At 33.5% G+C, this 17,853-nt stretch overlaps 1 protein-coding gene across 1 annotated transcript in view; it reads left to right on the forward strand.

Moving 5' to 3' along the window:
* The window catches only part of PLA2R1 (phospholipase A2 receptor 1), a 178,670-nt gene that overhangs the window by 68,565 nt on the left and 92,252 nt on the right, over positions 1–17,853 (forward strand). The window contains exons 4-8 of the mRNA XM_074303317.1: positions 5,114–5,287; positions 12,738–12,851; positions 13,435–13,578; positions 15,610–15,798; positions 16,694–16,851. Coding sequence (XP_074159418.1) covers positions 5,114–5,287; positions 12,738–12,851; positions 13,435–13,578; positions 15,610–15,798; positions 16,694–16,851 — 779 coding nt within the window. The remainder of the gene's footprint in view (positions 1–5,113; positions 5,288–12,737; positions 12,852–13,434; positions 13,579–15,609; positions 15,799–16,693; positions 16,852–17,853) is intronic.

Below are 17,853 nucleotides of genomic sequence, written 5' to 3' on the forward strand. Positions count from 1 at the left end.
AAAGGATTTTAAATATCAAGTTGATTTTGTATTTTTATCCTAGAGGCCACAGGGAACCAATAAAGATTTTTGATTACAGGGATGATGTGGTCAAACACGGAACTTGACCAGACTATTTTAGTAGGTATAAGGACATTAATTTGGAAGGGGAGAGACTGAAAGCAGGGTCTCTAACTAGGAGTCTGGAGCCATCCCATAGGCCAAACCAACTCTGACTCTTACCCTTATCAAAGTCTGTCTGATCAAGGGTTTAAAGGTGGAGAGAAAGCGATAGACATGGAAAATGAAGAATTTGGACAGAAGTGAGAGGCAAGGGTGAATGAAGAGTAAGAATAGCAGTACCGTCACCGCCCTGTCCCCACTCCCAACATAGCCTAGCACAAAGTCTCATTGAATGTCAATATACTAAATTGGCAGGCCCATTTGTCCCCTTGTAAATAGCTGGTTTTGGTTACTTAAGATGATGAGGAAGGATTCACTCTGCATATTATATTACCTAACTTGCATTAGCAAGTAGTTAAATTTGGTTTTGACTGCCATGCCTTCTAACAACTCTGGGTCTTAATTTCCTCATCATAAAGTAAGGGGACTGAATTAGATGACCTGTAAGGACCCTGCCAAGTTTGGCTCAACATTTCTTGAAATACTATATTCAGAAACCAATGCCAGGCACACTGTGCTGGGAATACTGAGATATGTAAGATGTGATCCAGATGGGGAAAGATGGTGTGCACATAAAAGATGATGGATTACAGTACAAATCAGTATATAAGCATGTTTTTAAAAGCAGCATATTTCAAAAGCCAGTCAAACCCAGCAGAGAGGCTTTTGGGCAGGGATTCTCAAACTACTGCCCGCAGGCCAGATGCTGCTCACTGAGGATGTTTATGCAGCCTGCCGGGTTATGGCAAATGGGCTGAGGGGCAGAGACAGAGTGTGAGTTTTTGTTTTTACTATAGCCCGGCCCTCCAACAGTTTGAGGGATAGTGAACTGGCTCCCTATTTTAAAAGTTTGAGGACCATTGCTTTTGGGTTATTTTGACAGAAGAGTGATTTGGAAATTTGGAATAAATACCAAGAAGCATGAGAAGCAAGAGAAAATTTCCTTCCCAACTAGAGCTGCTAGCAAGGGTATGGGCCAAGGATGACACTTTTATAAAGTTTTTTAAAATTTATTCCAAAGTTGATAATCATCAACAAAAATATTCAAATATGCAAACAAGAATAGAAAGCAATCACTTGTGAAACTATAAATCTCATTATTCTTCATAGTTTTTGTTAATTTTTTTATTTTGTTAAAATTATTGTTATTGTCAATAAGACAGCAACAAAAATGCCCTATTTACTTCCATATTACTGTCTGAACTTTTTCTTTTTCCAGATTTTGCTGTTTTGAATATTATTATTTTGCATTGTGATAATTAATGCATCTGTTATTTTTCTAATTCTATTATATTTATTTTCCATTGCTATATTTAAGTCCTTATATTTCTTAGCCTAGACTTTTGTTTTATTTATTTATTTATTTTTTGTTCTGTACTTATGTTTTCAATGATGTAGGGACTGAGAAAATTTCTTTTAACAGTGAAAATAGGTAACTATTCCATAAATTATGGTCTTGGGCAGTTGCCTGGGTTCACTAAAGAATTAAATGACTTGCATAGGTAACATAATCATGAAATAACAAAGATTGATAGGGTTTGAACCCAGGTTTTCCTGAATATGAACTTGAATATGAATATGTGTTTATTTACTAGGCTATGTTGACTTTCTTAGTTATTCTTCATATCTGTCATTTCTTTTGGTATAAAAATACTAAATAGTGTATAAAAGCACAGTATGCTTTGTCATGCTAAAGAGTTTTATAGTTCTTGCTATGTCGTAGATAGCATCTTCTAATAAAGCTTTATAGAACAAAATATATCCAATTATTAAAGAACAAAGGGAAAAATGCAGTCTGTCCTTAAAAAAAAACAGCATAGCATTGTGAATGGAGCCCTGTATCTGAAATCAAGGTCTGAATTTCAATCCAACTTCAAACACTATCTATTTCTGAGAAAATCATCAAGCTGTCAGTGTTCTAAGCAACATATAAGTTAGAGACAAATTGTAGATCTGCCTTTGTGGATAGAGATCCTCACACTGATTATTTTGGGCCCAGCTTAAAAACTCTAATCACAGCATTCAGCAGTTAAAAGCCAAATGGATTTGTTATCTTATTTTTCAGTGAAAAAGGAATGAAGGCAGGAAGTGAATATTTATTACATGCCAGATCTAGGTTAAGTGACTTGGACAGGTCACATAGCTTTTAAGCTAGAAAGTGTCTGAAGCTAAATTTGAATTTTAGGTATTCCTGATTCCAAGATGAGTGCTCTATCCTCCATATCCCCTAGCTGCTCTTCCACAATGAGACTCTTGCCTTTGTCCTCTCATAATGGCAGCATAGGCTATCCTCTCAACATTCTCAGTAGTTTTCTTTGATTTCTGTAAACAACTTGAGAATTTTATTGTGACATATGGACATATGTACCTGTTATCTCTTGCTCTAGTAAAATGAGAGTAATAATAATAGCATGGGTCTCTCAGGGTTGTTGTGAAGATAAAATAAGATTACATTTATAAAGTGCTTTACAGACCTCACAGTCCTATACAAATACTAGCTTGCTATTAGTATTATTAGTAGCCAAAATAAATATTTATTGAATTGAATCTATCCCAATATTATTCATTATGCAAATGAGAAACAGGTTTGGCGAGATCAAGTGATTTGGAAAAAAATCACCAAGTCCTCTAACCCTAATGTAGCATTTACAGATTTATGAATGTTTTATGGAAACAGATTTATCATGGCAACAACAGTTCAAACAGAAGCTTTCAATGGCTTGTCATCTTATTATGATTATTTCCCATCCCCCAGTGTGATTCAACCCTTCATTTCCACTTCGCTTGATGCAAACTCTTACCTTGCCTGGATTATATCAAGAGATTTATCTTCCAATATCCATTTTCCCTTCATAACAATTAATACTGCCAGATTAATTTTCTCTAAATATCCTGTGCATACTATTAATTCTTCTACTCAAAAACTTTTAATAGCTCCCTATCTTTTTTATATATTTTATTTTTTTCCTAGTTTCATGTCAAGGTGATTTTTAACATTCACTTTAAAAAAAAAATTGAATTCCAAATTTTCTCTCTCCCTTCCTTACTTTCTCCTTCCCTAAGACAATAAGCAATTTTATATAAGTTATACATATTCAGTCATACAAAACATATTGCCATGTTAGTCATGTTGTGAAATAAGACACAAATACAAAGGAAAAAAAAATCATGAAAAGAATGCAGAAAGCAAAAAATAATATGTGTTGATATACATTCAGACTCCAGTTTTTGGGGGGAGGCAGATAGTATTTTTCATCATGATATACATTCAGATTCCAGACTTTTTCAGGAGGCAGATAGCATTTATAATCATAAGTCCTTTGGAATTGTTTTGGATCAAAGTATTGCATAGAATAAATAAATCATTCTTAGCTGTTCATCATGTAGTATTGCTGTTATTGTGTACAATATTCTTTTGGTTCTGCTTATTTGACTTTGCATTGATTCATTGAACTCTTTCCTAGATCCTTGTTTTTTACAGCATCAACTCCAGTTTTCTCTATATTGTCTGTAAGACCCCCAAAAAACCTTAACCCAACATATTTTCCCAAATTTATTTTCTTCTAAGGATGAGCCATCCTCACTGTCTTATAATTTCTGTACCATGATTATTCCTACATCTCTAATTTTGCTCACATTATTTCCTATGCTTATAATACTCTTTCATTTCTTTTCCACCTTTCCAAGTCTTCTCATTCTTCAGGTTATAGCCTTATTTCCCTTCCTCCAAGAAGCTTTCTATTACTGCTTTAGTTCTTATTTGGTTCTTTTCCCTCTGAATTTATACTATATTTATTTTGTATAATTTCTAATCAAGGACCTGAATTATATACTATGTCTTACCAGTTATATGCTTATTCTGGCTTGATCAGCATTTTTAGCACTCTAAAATACTTGTGGTGTTATTTCAGAAGGCTATAGCTGTGGGAGTTTCATTGCTGTTTTCCTTGTTCACCTCTGTTAGTGATTTAAAAAAATAATGTAAATATCATCCCAATTTGATATGGATTCCTTCAAGTTCCATGGGAATGGGAAGTTCCAGGCCCCATTTTGTGTGGTTTATTAAGTTTATTTTTAATTATGTTGTGAAATTTTTGGCATGATCCTTAGAAGTAGGTTTTTACACATCTCCCCTTTGGCTAAAGGAGTTGCCTTTCCTAAACTGTTTGTCAGGATTACAGTTTTAATGGTTGCTTGAAAGTCTTAATTCATTTGGTATAATCTATGCAATATAAAAATAGATTTTTAGCTATTGTAAAATAAGATAAATATGAAATGATTTATTTGTACTGTCAGGACTTTCTAGATACCATACAACCAAAGGCGTTATTGCTAAACACTTAAAAAAAGTTCCAAGCTAGTTAGATCAAACATGAACCCTTTACGTTACTATGTATTAGGAATAAAGATTCAGAGTGGAAGCACTTTACATGAACCCTGCTGTTGATATGAACACATATGTCACTTTTTCTATGAATAAATTGCTTCATAATTAAGGCTTAAAAGAAAGGATCATAACCTCATCATCGAAATTTTCATTTATATTCTTAGATGAGTCCATTTAATCCAAAGGAGTAATACAGGGACTTGGTCATGAAGAGCTAATTAGGGATAAAGACCATAATGATTTGCATAGTTTGCCTTTCAAGATTGTAATGCTATAATCCATTTTACGTAAATGTACTTTAAGAATCTATCAAGCCATCTTTGCATGTTTTTTGAAAAAATAAAAGGCTATTAAAAAAAATAAAATTTTTAAAAAGGAAAAAAAATACTAGGAAAGTCCACAAAAAAAGAATAGGTACATAACTATTTTATTCAGTCAAAAAAAGAGAATTCTTAGGATACCTAGCTAATTGCTTAGATATCAACTATAGGTATGGTATTACTAAATAGAGACCTTAATACATAAAATAATAGTGAGAGTTTTTCTAATGGACTTTGTTTTTAGCTTCCACAGCAATAAGTTGTGAAGTTTTCTGGGAGAAGAATCCTAGCACACATATTTGCTACCAATTCAATCTCTTTTCTATCCTGTCTTGGAGTGAGGCCCATTCTTCATGCAAGATGCAAGGAGGTGATTTACTAAGTATCATGGATGGTTCAGAAGAAAATTTCATAAGACGTAAGTAGATAAATGGTCCATATTTATGTCCAACAACTATTCTATTTCATGTAAAGCCATGCCTATAAGACTACTGTAGGGATAAAATAAGGGGTTTTTTTGGTGTATGTGTTTTTTTTTTTTTAATTGGAAGTGATTTTCCTTTAATCACAGAGTTCCATATTACTTATTATTCCAGTTGGTTCTCTAGGAAACCATCCTCAGTTTCTTCTCTGAAAATCAAATTGTAAATAGGGTGACCTTGTGTCAAGAAGAGAACTCCCATATGCCCTTGGGTAGCCACAGATGTCCATTTACTAGAGTAAATTTCCATTTTCTTATTCAATAGAAATTTACTGAACACCTGCTATGTTCAAAACCTTGTGATAGGCTCTGCAGGGCCCACTAGACAAATGACATGTGGCCCCTGCCATCAAAAATGATCAGATCTAAGATCTAGCTAAGGAAAAATATATACAAAATAAATACCCATAATAAAATGAGATACTATGCAATGTCACAAAATAATTTACAAGTATGCTAAGTACTACAAGTTTATATTTATCCAGAATTCTGCTATTCCCTTGAAGTGAACAGTAAATGAAGGTATTCTTCTTTTTCTTCTTTTAACCTTGGGACTGAAGCAATATGACCAAAAAAAAAAAGTGTTATTTTTTTGCTTATTATGTTTTGCATTGAAGGCTTTGTTTTGAAACTTGTTGTTCTGATAAATCTGTTTTCATAAAAAATTGTAAATCTGTAAAACTCTTGTAAATATGCATTAGCACATCTCTACTCTCTCTTCATTATGTGCCAGAATTTGTAAGGGTGAGGTTAGAATGTTTATGCACATACATGTATGTGAGTATATACAGTTTAGTGCAAATAATATTTCATTTTATCCTTACAATGATACTAAGAAGTTAAATGCTATTTTTATTCACATTTTATCAGTAAGGAAACTGAGGTAAACAGAATTACAATGGCTTGCCCAGGATCACATATCTAGGAAGTTCCTGAAACTGAATTTGAACTCAAGTCTCCCTTATTCCCGGTTGAATGCTCTGTCCACTGTATATATGTGTGTGTACATGCAAGTGTTTATAGGCACACACACAACTACATCTATATCTATATCTATATCTATATATACACATACATATATATGAATAAATCACGTATAAGTGTGTATATATAAATCTACACACACACATATATATCACATATCTATAGATATATTCTGTACACACATTTATACACACATATATCTTCATAGAACAAATAAACCATGAATAAGCATATATTATATACACATATGTATAGTATTTATAAATTTTTAAATCTTATATGCATAAGACCTTATAGATGCATAGTTCTTTGACTAAAAAGGGTATATATCTATATAATACACATGCACACATATATTACTGTACACATGTATTTATTTGATGCACATACTTATATGCTATAAAACATTTATTCATATATGTGCATGTATGCAAATTGTGTAGAACATGAGAACTATTCTCCCATGTCTTGTTTTAAATATTTCCAATCTGTAATTGTATTTTGAAAGTCATTCAGCTTTTTTCACAAAGGCTGGAGAAAGGAAGTCTGCTCTCTCAAATCTGTTTAGTAATGACTGCAATAGAACTATGTAGAAAAGTTTGAATTATACAGTTTGCACAATCAATTTCCTCCTGTGTGACCTAGAGATCTTACATTTTACCTTGTTTAATATTTTTAATTTTACAGTGACAAAAAAATAGTAGAACACCAGACAACAATGATCATCTCAATTCACTGGGCTAGACTGTGCACAAAGATCTTGGTTTTCGTTAATGCCTAATTGTTGTAGTTTATCAGTAGAAGGACAATTAGCTCTTCATTCTGGTTCTAAGCAGCAAAATTATTCTAAATATAGACATTGAAATTTTGAATTATTTTCATTGTAGAAATGTGACATGTAAACATGTAATATATGGATATTATTTACATTTGCACCTAGCATTTTGTAATTGTTGTAAGCTTAGGAAACCAATATTTAAATATTTTAAATTTGAATTGTTTCAAAATACAATTTGACATGTACTCTAACCTTTAACATCCCAAGACCAATTTTTACAAATTTGTCACATATGTAGTACTGTGCTAGGTGCAAGAAACAAAAGAGAGGGTTTGAGGTAAGTAAATCAGCTAATAAGTATTTGTTAAGTCAGTCAATGAGCATTTATTAATATTTCTACTGTGCTGAGTGCTGTGAATATAAAGAAGGGATAATCACGATCTCTGTCCTAAAGAGACATTAGACCCTGAGATCCTTAAGAGAAAGAACTATCCTTTGCTTTCTTTGTATCTCTAGAATTTAGCACAGTATCTAGCGGGTAGTAGGAATCTTAAGAAATGTAAATTGATTGACAAATATTCTAATGTGGAAGAACATGTATAGATATATAGATATTTATACATGTTAGGTTCTTACTAAGTGCTAAGTCGTATTTAACAATTCTCTAGTTCTGGCCTTTACTGGGAGTTTTACTTGTGAATTCCTGGGGGAGGAGCTTGCATGCTTAGGAGGAGCAAGTTCATTGGTTGAAGTAATTTTTTCCAGAAGCCCTTGCATTATCCCATTCCCATTTTCTGGGAGGATAAAAGAGGGCTGCACTCCAGAGATAGTGAGTCTCTGTTCTAGGTCAGAGTTAGAGCGGCTTTCTGGAGGAGAGAGAGAGAGTTTCTTGACTGGGCCAGACTTGAGGTGGCTCTCTGGAGGAAGAAGTCTCTAGACCAGAGAGCAATCGGCAATTTCTGGAGACAACAGCACGTTACATATACACACACTGTACATACATACAGAGAGTCAAAAAAAGATGGAGACAGGGAGAGGGAAAGACAAACAGAAAACAGAGACAGAGAGAGAAAATGAAAGAAGAATGGAAGAGAGGATGGAAGGAAGGAAGGAAGAAAGAAAGGAAAAAAGAGAGAAAGAAAGAAAAAGAAATCAAGAAAGAGGAATAAACAAGAAATAGACAGAAACTAATCAAAAAGAGAAGAAATTAGCAGTTGGAGGAAGATAAGACTACCAATGCCTGTAGAAAATAGGATTTTTAGCTGAGTCTTGAAAAAAACCAGGAAAATCAGGAGGTAGAGACAAGGAGGAAAAAGCATTCCAGAAATGGAAAATAGCCAGTGCAAAAGCATTTAGAGATGAATGGTTGTATAAGAAGAATGGCAAGTAGATTAGAATGGTCGGATCATAAAACAAATACAAGGAAGTAAATAATAAGCCTATGATTTTAAACTGAAAAAGAAAGGGATCCCTGCAGGCTTCAAGAAAAGCACAAATTAACATTAACTATGCTTTATTGTATTTTTTTGTATTTTTATTTATTTTGTTATACATTTCCCAATTACATTTTAGTCTGGTTCAGGCCTTACTGCAGTGTTTTATAGGCCCAGCTTAACATCTCTGATGTAAGCAGACTAGAAAGGATGGGGTTAAGTTGTGAAGGGCTTTATATGCCAAGCAGAATGGTTTAATTTCTCATTTTGGAGATATTGGAGTTTTTTTTTTTTGAATAAAGGAGGGGAGAGGTGATATGTTCAGACTTGGGTTTAGTGAAGATCACTTTGAATAGGTTTTATTAAAAATCATCTTTTTTTGGTATAAGGTTAGGTCAATTTCTTCCCTTATATGGTTTAAAGTTTTCAAATAGGACTTTCCCCTTCATTATCAATATGTCCCTCTTTTTTTCTTTCCATTCTCTCACTATGACCCCAGTACCTTTCAGATGCATAGTGTGCTGTTGAAAGTAATGCTGATTAACCAATTTAAGAAGGACACAGTGCATTAGTTACATTAGCATGTAATTAAGTAACTTGGCAGGGTACTTCCCATGTGTACACTATTCTATTTTTATTTAGTGTGTTCAATGTTAGCCCATATCAAGTTTAGAAAACTTCCCTCTTTTATAAAATGAGGCTCAGTTGTCTCCTGTAGTAGTCTTTTGTCATAGTTCTATAAATATCCCTCACCCTCATGTCTCATAGCTAAGGTCTCATTCTGCCATCTCACACTGTCGCAATATTTATCATTGGTGTGTTGTCTTTGGGGTTAACCTGCCTGTCAGAGTTATAATTATGGCAGAAGAAAGAAGAATCCTCAGGAGATCTGACCCCAAGGATGAAAATGAACCTTGGATTCTGAGAATAAAAGCCTTCAAACTGAATTAGAACATTGTCAGAACTTCTCCAAGGGGAGCTGTCTAAAATCCTAGATAGTTTCTCCCTGTAGTTGCCTCTCATTCTGTGGATCAGTCTTCTCTGTCTCAATATCTATCTTTGTCTTAGCTAAGGCACTTTTGCCCTTGATCCATACCCAGGCTACATTTGGTTAATCTCTATGCTACCAGCTTGTGCTGATTTATGCATTGCCTAATTTTAGTCTGTTTTTCTAGAAACAAGTGCTCTTTGCTATCCTAATTTCAAGTGTTATTTGCATGCATCAAAAACTAAAGGAGAGAGAGTCACATTTGAAAATTTTTGTTAACCATTATTATTTTCTCTGAGAGGTGAAAAGCATCACAGATCAACCAAAAATAATAAATATTCCTCAACACTGTTTTAATAGTATGTTGGATTTTGTCTAAATCAGTTTGATTCTTCAAATGTCACTTTGAAGTGAATATACAAAGCAACACCGAATGTTCAATTATCAAGTTGAAACAGAGACTTCACAGTTTGATAAATTAGATATTTGTGGCACCTGTTTTTATCTAAAGTGACATTTTTGTATCTTAGAAGAAGCTTTGGGTGGTCTGTACATTGAATTTTTAGATGTATGATTCTCTTTAAAGAGTCTGTGATAACATAGGATCATAGATATAGATTTGAAAGGAACCTTAAAATCTAGCTCGACCCCTTCATTGTCTAGATTAAAAAATTGAGGCACCGAGGTTTAATGATTTGCCTGCAGTCAGAACAGTTCCAGGTTTCAATCCTAGATCATTTGGGTTCATTCCCTCTGACACTTGGGCAATAGAATCAGTCTGGCCAATAAGAACAAGGATCAGGACCTCTAAGAGTTCACTTAGCAAGAAGGGGTGCCTTTATAGATTCTCTAAATCAGAGAGGCTGGAGGTTATCTCCAGAAGTTAGTCAAGGCAGAGAAAGAAAAGGCAGGCACTATGGATCCAGAGACATGACAGGTCCTGTGTCTGAGAGGAATGCAAGTAAGATCCCAGACTTAGAATACTAGGGAGAGGAGAGAAGGCTCAGGTAAATCACATAAGGAATACAAATCAGAGTTCAGAATTTAGCCCTTTTCAGGGTGGCAAGAAATTAGAAACTGAATGGATGCTTATCAGTTAGAGTTATGGTATTGGTATGTGAATGTTATACATTCACTTATTGAAAAAAATACAAATAGGTGTGGACTTCTCTTAGTTCTGTTCCTTTCCTTGGTACTATCTTGTTTACTAAATAGAATTAGCCCAAGGAATATCTTGGAAGGAGGAATGCAGTACCAACCTAGCAGGCTTTTTAAGGTTTCCTCCTTCATCAAGATAATTCCCTAGGCCTCAACTGAACTTCAAGAAACACTGGAAAATTCCTAGGCTTCATGAGGTTTATTGTTCTATAAGAAACAGCAGGATGATTTCAGAGAGACTTGGAGAGACTTATGTGAACTGATGCTGAGTGAAATGAGTTAAACCAGGAGATCATTGTACATGGCAATATCAATATTATAGGACGATCAATTCTGATGAATGTGATTTCTTCCTACAATGAGATGATCCAGGCCAGCTCCATAATCTTATGACAAAGAGAGCCACCTATACCCAGAGAGAGAGGTCTTTGGAAACAGAGAGAGGGAAGTGGATCAAAACATAACATTCTCACTCTTTTTGTTGTTCACTTGCATTTTGTTTTTTTATTCATTTACTTTTTGATCTGATTTTTCTTGTGCAGCAGGAGAATTGTATAAATATATTTACACATATTGGATTTAACATATATTTTAACAGGTATAACATATATTGGATTGTTTGCCATCTAGGGGAGGAGGTGGGGAGAAGGGGAAAATCTGAAACACAAGGCTATGCAAGGATAAATGTTGAAAAATTATCTGTGCATATGTTTTGAAAATAAAACACTTTTTTAAAAAGTTCAGAATTTAGAGAGAGGGTTGAATATAAATCATGGGACACCAACTACACAAATGAACTTTGAGATTAGCCAGAAATCTTTTGAGATAGTATGTATTTGGGGAAGGGGATATTATAAGCCACCATATATGCACAACAGCACCCAAAATCAGTCTCAAGTCTTTTATCCTCAGAACCACAGCATTCAGTAGACAATATCCTCCTCCTTGTGCTCAGAACTTCAAAGGGATTTTCTAACTCTGTCTCTTTCTGTCCTTCTTCCCTTCCCCTCCTGCCTTTTCTTTTTCAGCTTAAGCACCACTTTCTACATAAAGCTTTTCTTGATGCTGCCCTTCCTTCCATTGCTAGTGTCCTCTTTCCCTAGATCACATTGTATTTCTTCAATTGTGTATACATATATATATGTATATATATATATAATATATATTTACTTACAAATCCATACATCATCTCTCCTTATAAGAACAAGTGCTCTCTCATTTATATTCTTACATCCTCAGTGTCAAGAACAGTGCCTGCCACATAATAAGCACTTAGGAAATGTTTGTAGAAGTTCAGACGCTACTTCTGACACATACTAATTCTGTGACCCTGTACAAACAACTTAACTTCAGGATCTAATATGACTGCTTATGTCCATAAGTTGCAGAGAAATTACTGATTTGTATTGTTAAAGGGAGCTTTTTCATTAAGAATCCCTTATATCATTCATAAGTGAAATACAAAAAGAAAATATATATACATATATTTTAAAGGCTATGCATTGATAATCCCTTTCTTTTCCTTCTTTCTTCCTTCAACTTTTAAACCACCAAATGCAAAATCCTCCCAGGTGACTGTGGAGCTAGCTTAGGTTAGGTTATTTAACTTTGGATATTATTGGATTATGGTTTAATGTGTGTATTAGAGTTAGGGAAGAGGATTATGTTAGGAAATGATTATAACATGTGTTATATAAAGCAAAATTTGTAATAAAACATTAATTTTTAAAAGAAAGAAAATGAGAGTATAATCATAGAACACCTCATATACTTTTTGTTTTCTACCGTTCCATATACTAGATTGTTACAAAAATTTTAAAGTTCTAGATGATGGGGAAAGATACATTTTAACTCAAGTATTGCTCTCAGTGAAATAGTAAGAGTCTCCAAGAAGATTATGTAGCTATGGCTGTGATAATGTATAACCAGAAAGCTGCTATTTTGTATTAGATATAGTTCAAAAACACCAGGGCTCATAAGTCCTGAAAAATAAGAAAGGTAATTTTTTTTTCAAACCTGTGATTCCATTCACTCTGTTCATTCCAGAACATTTAAGTACTAAAGCAGTTGATGTGTGGATAGGTCTGAATCAACTGGATGCAACTGCTGGCTGGCAGTGGTCAGATGGAACTCCGCTCACCTACCTAAACTGGAGTCCAGGTACTTATTGTAGCTTTTAGCTATACTACAATATCAACTCAAAGGTTTAATAGTAAGTGTTATTTATTATTAAAGTAAAAGATCTGGCTGGCTGGTTGGCTAGGACAAGTACTTTTCTCTCATGGGAGCAAAAATTACTTGAGTCCTGCCTGAGATCTATTTTGGGGGCAAGGAGACATATTCGTGTTCTTTACCTTGGGAATTCATGTGATATTTGGCAGATCACAACTGTTTTTCTCTTCCAAATCATTACTTTTCAAGATACTATTAATGATTCTAACAGGTCATGTAGGATTTTTTAAAGAGTCACACTAATCAGCATAAACAACATGATATAGGAGAAATAGAATTGGATGTAGTATCAGTTGATATACCACGTCTACCACTCACTAATGTGCGCGATATTGAGGAAGTTACTCAACACATCTGAGTCTTAATTTATAAACCTATAAAATCAGGGTTTAGACTAGATGACCTCTAAGATCCTTGTTAAGTTGAAACCTTATAAATGAATGCCAAGAACAAGCTTTAGAGTAAATAATTTTATTTTCTTGGGGGACTTAAAGAGGTGTTGTTTTTTCAGATGTAAAATTTGATCCATTTCTTGAACATCACTGTGGAACATTTAATTCTTTGATGACACAGTCCTGGCGAACTCATGAATGTGAATCAGGGTTGCCTTATGTATGTAAAAAATATGTGAACCATACTGAATATAAAATATTTGGTAAGTATCTTTATTATGTTAATTAGTCTTATAAATTGTTTAATACCCATGTCAACATAATTAAATACCTCCATCCATCTGTTGATAATACATAATTCACACTTTGTTAATGTTAATTTACATTTTTCCAATAAAATATATAAATCCAAACAATTTCCACTATTGCAAAGGAATCTTGAATTCTACATATATATTCAGGATATTACTTTTTAAAAATCAGCAACAAAAACCCAAGACAAGATAACTTTACCATATCAAACATTTCCCCTTCTGTTTTTCTCATTGGAATTCTCATTCTTTGAGCACTAGAACACACAACACCTATTCCTCATCTAAATCTACTAAATTTCATTCAGGATCCCTTTGGAAATTGACTAAATCACAAGCAAGTTTTACACAACTCTGTACTTCAGTGATTTTCTGCTGTATTCCACACATCATTGATAAGCCCAATGAAGAAAAAAATCTACAACTTTTGGTAACGAGTCTTTAGCCCAATTAATTTTCTTTTTAAGAACTAGCTCCTCGTTTATGATGGGCATTAGAAATCTGCATTTAGTCAAAAGGGTGAAGAAAAAAGACCAAATGTTTTCTCTTATCATTAAAATCATAGAATTTAAACAAATCCTAGAATTTAACTCATAAAATTAAATACAAAATTCTCTGTTTGGTATTCAAAACCTTTCATAACCTCTCTTACCTTCCCATCACATCAACATGTTCTTTTCTCAATTCATGTTCTAATTCATAAACAATCTCTAGGCTTAGGGTATTATCTCTAGCTGTCTCCAGTGCCTGGAATGCTCTCTCTCTTCATTTCTGCTTCCCTAACTTCCTACAAGTCCCAACTAAAATCTTATTTTCTAAAGGAAGCTTTTCCCAATTCCTGTTAATTCTAGGGTCTTCCCTCTATTTATCACTTCCTGTTTATCTTGAATAGGTGTTTGCTTTTTGTCTTCTCCATTAGATTGTGAACTCCTTGAGGGCAGGGGCTATCTTTTGCCTTTCTTTGTATCTCCAGAGCTTAGCACTGTACCTCTTTCATATTATGTTCTTAATAAATGCTGATAGACTGATTCATCATAGCTAGGAGAAACTCAGTTTTTCACATTCTAATCTAGATTGTCAGTTGTAAAGGTTTTCTCTTATTGAAGAAGTAAACATAGTTAATATTTTCATTTTTATTTTCCTCTAAATATCCATTTCTGAAGTTCTTACACAATTTAGAAAAGAGTAATGAGTCAATTAGTCATGTCTATAGAGAGATTCTTTCAACGCTTCAATAATTTGCTAAAATTCACATAGAATTCTCTTGTTTTCTTCTTTGTTTTCCTCCTTCCCTCCTTCCTTTTATAAAATGGGCATTAAATCACTAAATTATTGTCAGTCAATATTCAATAAACACTTATCAAATATTACTGAGTGCACACAGCTGGCATTTTAAAATGCCTAATATTTGCTGTAGGTACTGGCAGATTTAAAAATCTTTGATAAAATATGGTTGCCAACTTCTTGAAGCTTAGGAGGGGCATAAAACACAAACTTGGACAACTATAATACACAAAATTGTGGCACAAAACTAAGAGCTCTGTGAGGTCAGAAGTAGGTCCCTTTTACTATGTACCAAACCAGGTAGCTGTGACAAAAGAGAACCTGGGATTTCACTTGTATAGAGAACTCCCTGGTGAGGGAAATCCTACTCAATTTAGATTAAAGCAATTTCTGCAATTTATAGTCTTAGAGAATTCCCAGAATCCTGAGAAATCAAGTGATTCATCAGTACACAACCAGTACATACCAGAAATTAGACTGAACCTAGTTAGGGTTCCAAGACTAGTTGTTGATCTGAATTCTCTTTTGCTTTTGGCATTTTATCATCTTGTCATTATCTCATATCAAAGATTTTTAATTTTCAGAAAATTATCACATAAAAAATAAAAATAAAAAGACAATATCACTGTTCATTTTAAAATATAATAGTATTATTTTTGATTATGAATGTTTTTGTTTCATATCTTTAAAATTAAAAAGATACTTGGAAATATTACCCTACCCACTGTGAGCCAGGCTGGAATCCTTATAATCACAATTGTTACCAGCTTCAGAAAGAAAGAAAACCCTGGAAGACTGCCCTGCATTCTTGTCAGTCCAGTAACAGTGAACTGATCAACATAGCTTCATTAGCAGAGGTGGAGTTTTTCATAACACTTCTTAGAGATGGTGAGTCTTTAAAGTTGCTTGGTTTGCTTTTTTTTTTCCTCATTGCTGCTAAACTATATACCCAGAATGTAGCAGAAAATATATTTTATTAGTGCAATAGAAAATAAATCCATTTATTTTAAAATTGATCTTGATATACTTGAGATACTATTTTCAGAATATATTTAGTGATAGAAAATCACAGCATTTTCACAAAATTTATGTTCAGAAGAAAAATGTAAGACACATATTTTAGGCAGATAAAGTGATAGACACAATAAGTTTAAAAATATGACACCAAGTGTGGCATTCTATGTTATTTTACAACTTTAATTTTAAAGAATCAAACTCTGAAATGAAAAATTTACAAACAGTAAAACAGCACCAAACTTTTAATTTACTGATACTATGCATACAATCCAAGCAGTAAATCTTATTGTTTATTAAGTTGAAGTTAAATGATACTGATGATGATAATAAGATAATGATGATTGAATGTGATGATGAGGATGGACTTCTTCCTGACTCCAGAGGTGTTATTCATCTTAGTCAATCTAGTTTCTCTTGTTCTTCTTTCATAACTTTTCTTTAGATGTCATTTTTCTTCCTTTGTTTAGATTTGAGGAAGTTAACACAAATTTCTAAGGAGGTGACTTCCTTTAAACTTTGTAGTGACTCTAGCTCATATGCTGTTTCAAATCTTCAGATTTCCAAATCTTTTTTTAAGCTTGTATCTCTTACCACAGATTAGAACATAAAACAAAGTTGTTGTTTTCTAAGCTTTTTGAAAAGAGTTAAGCTAGTTCACATGGATACTTTATAATCAAAAAGAAACTTTTTATTAAATAGTCAAAGTAGTGATCTTCTTTTTCAAATAATACAGATTTAAGCAACAATCTCTTATGATCTCTTGCAGAAAATGTATCTGAAACATGGATTGGAATGAGTAGCCAAAGGATCCCAGTTTTCTTTGAATGGTCCAATGGCTCATCAGTCACTTTTACTAACTGGCACACCCAACAGCCCAATATTTTTCTCAACAGCAGCCAATTCTGTGTTTCAGCTCAGCAATCTGTAAGTTCCCCCCTCATCACTAAGATGGTTAAGGTTAAGTTGGTTCCCTGGGATACTGTTATTTTTAGGGTGATAGGGACTCTATGAACTCTGTATGTCAGGACTCCTGAGATCCATGACTGCCATTGATAGCCAATTGTAAAATTGGGATAAAACTTTTATAGACAATTTCTCAGATAAAAGTTTCATATCTCAAATAGATAAAGAATTTTATAAAATCTACTAGAATATGTCTTTCCCCACTTGATAAATGGTTAAAGGATATGAACAGCAGCTTTTAGATAATGAAATCAATACAATTTATATTCATATAAAACACTCTAAATTATTATTAACTAGAGAAATGCAACTTAAAACAACATTGAGTTATCATTTTGCAATTATTAGATCACCTAAAATAATTGAAGGAGAAAATGCCAAAAATTGGAGGGTATGTTTGGACACTAACTCAGTGCAATTGTGAACTTATCCAGCCATTTTGAAGAACAATTTGGAATTATACCCAAAGGGTTATTGATTTGCTCATACTTTTTGGTCTAATGATAGCTTTTTCTATTTTTTAATTAATTTTATAATTATAACTTTTTTGACAGTACATATGCATAGGTAATTTTTTACAACATTATCCCTTTTACTCCCTTCTGTTCCGAATTTTTCCCCTCCTTCCCTCTACCCCCTCCCCTAGATGGCAGGCATTCCCATACATATTAAATATGTTATAATATATCCTACATACAATATATATGTGCAGAACCGAATTTTGTTGTTGTTGCAAAGGAAGAATTGGATTCGGAAGGTAAAAATAATCTGGGGAGAAAAACAAAAAATGCTCACAGTTTACACTCATTTCCCAGTGTTCCCTTTCGGGATGTAGCTGATTCTGTCCATCATTGATCAATTAGAATTGGATTAGCTCTTCTCTATGTTGAAGATATCCATTTCCATCAGAATACATCCTCATACAGATGATAGCTTTTTCTAGAGCAGGAAGGGAAAAAAATG

The sequence above is a fragment of the Sminthopsis crassicaudata genome, chromosome 3 (genome assembly GCF_048593235.1).
Source record: "Sminthopsis crassicaudata isolate SCR6 chromosome 3, ASM4859323v1, whole genome shotgun sequence".
NCBI classification, from domain to species: domain Eukaryota; kingdom Metazoa; phylum Chordata; class Mammalia; order Dasyuromorphia; family Dasyuridae; genus Sminthopsis; species Sminthopsis crassicaudata.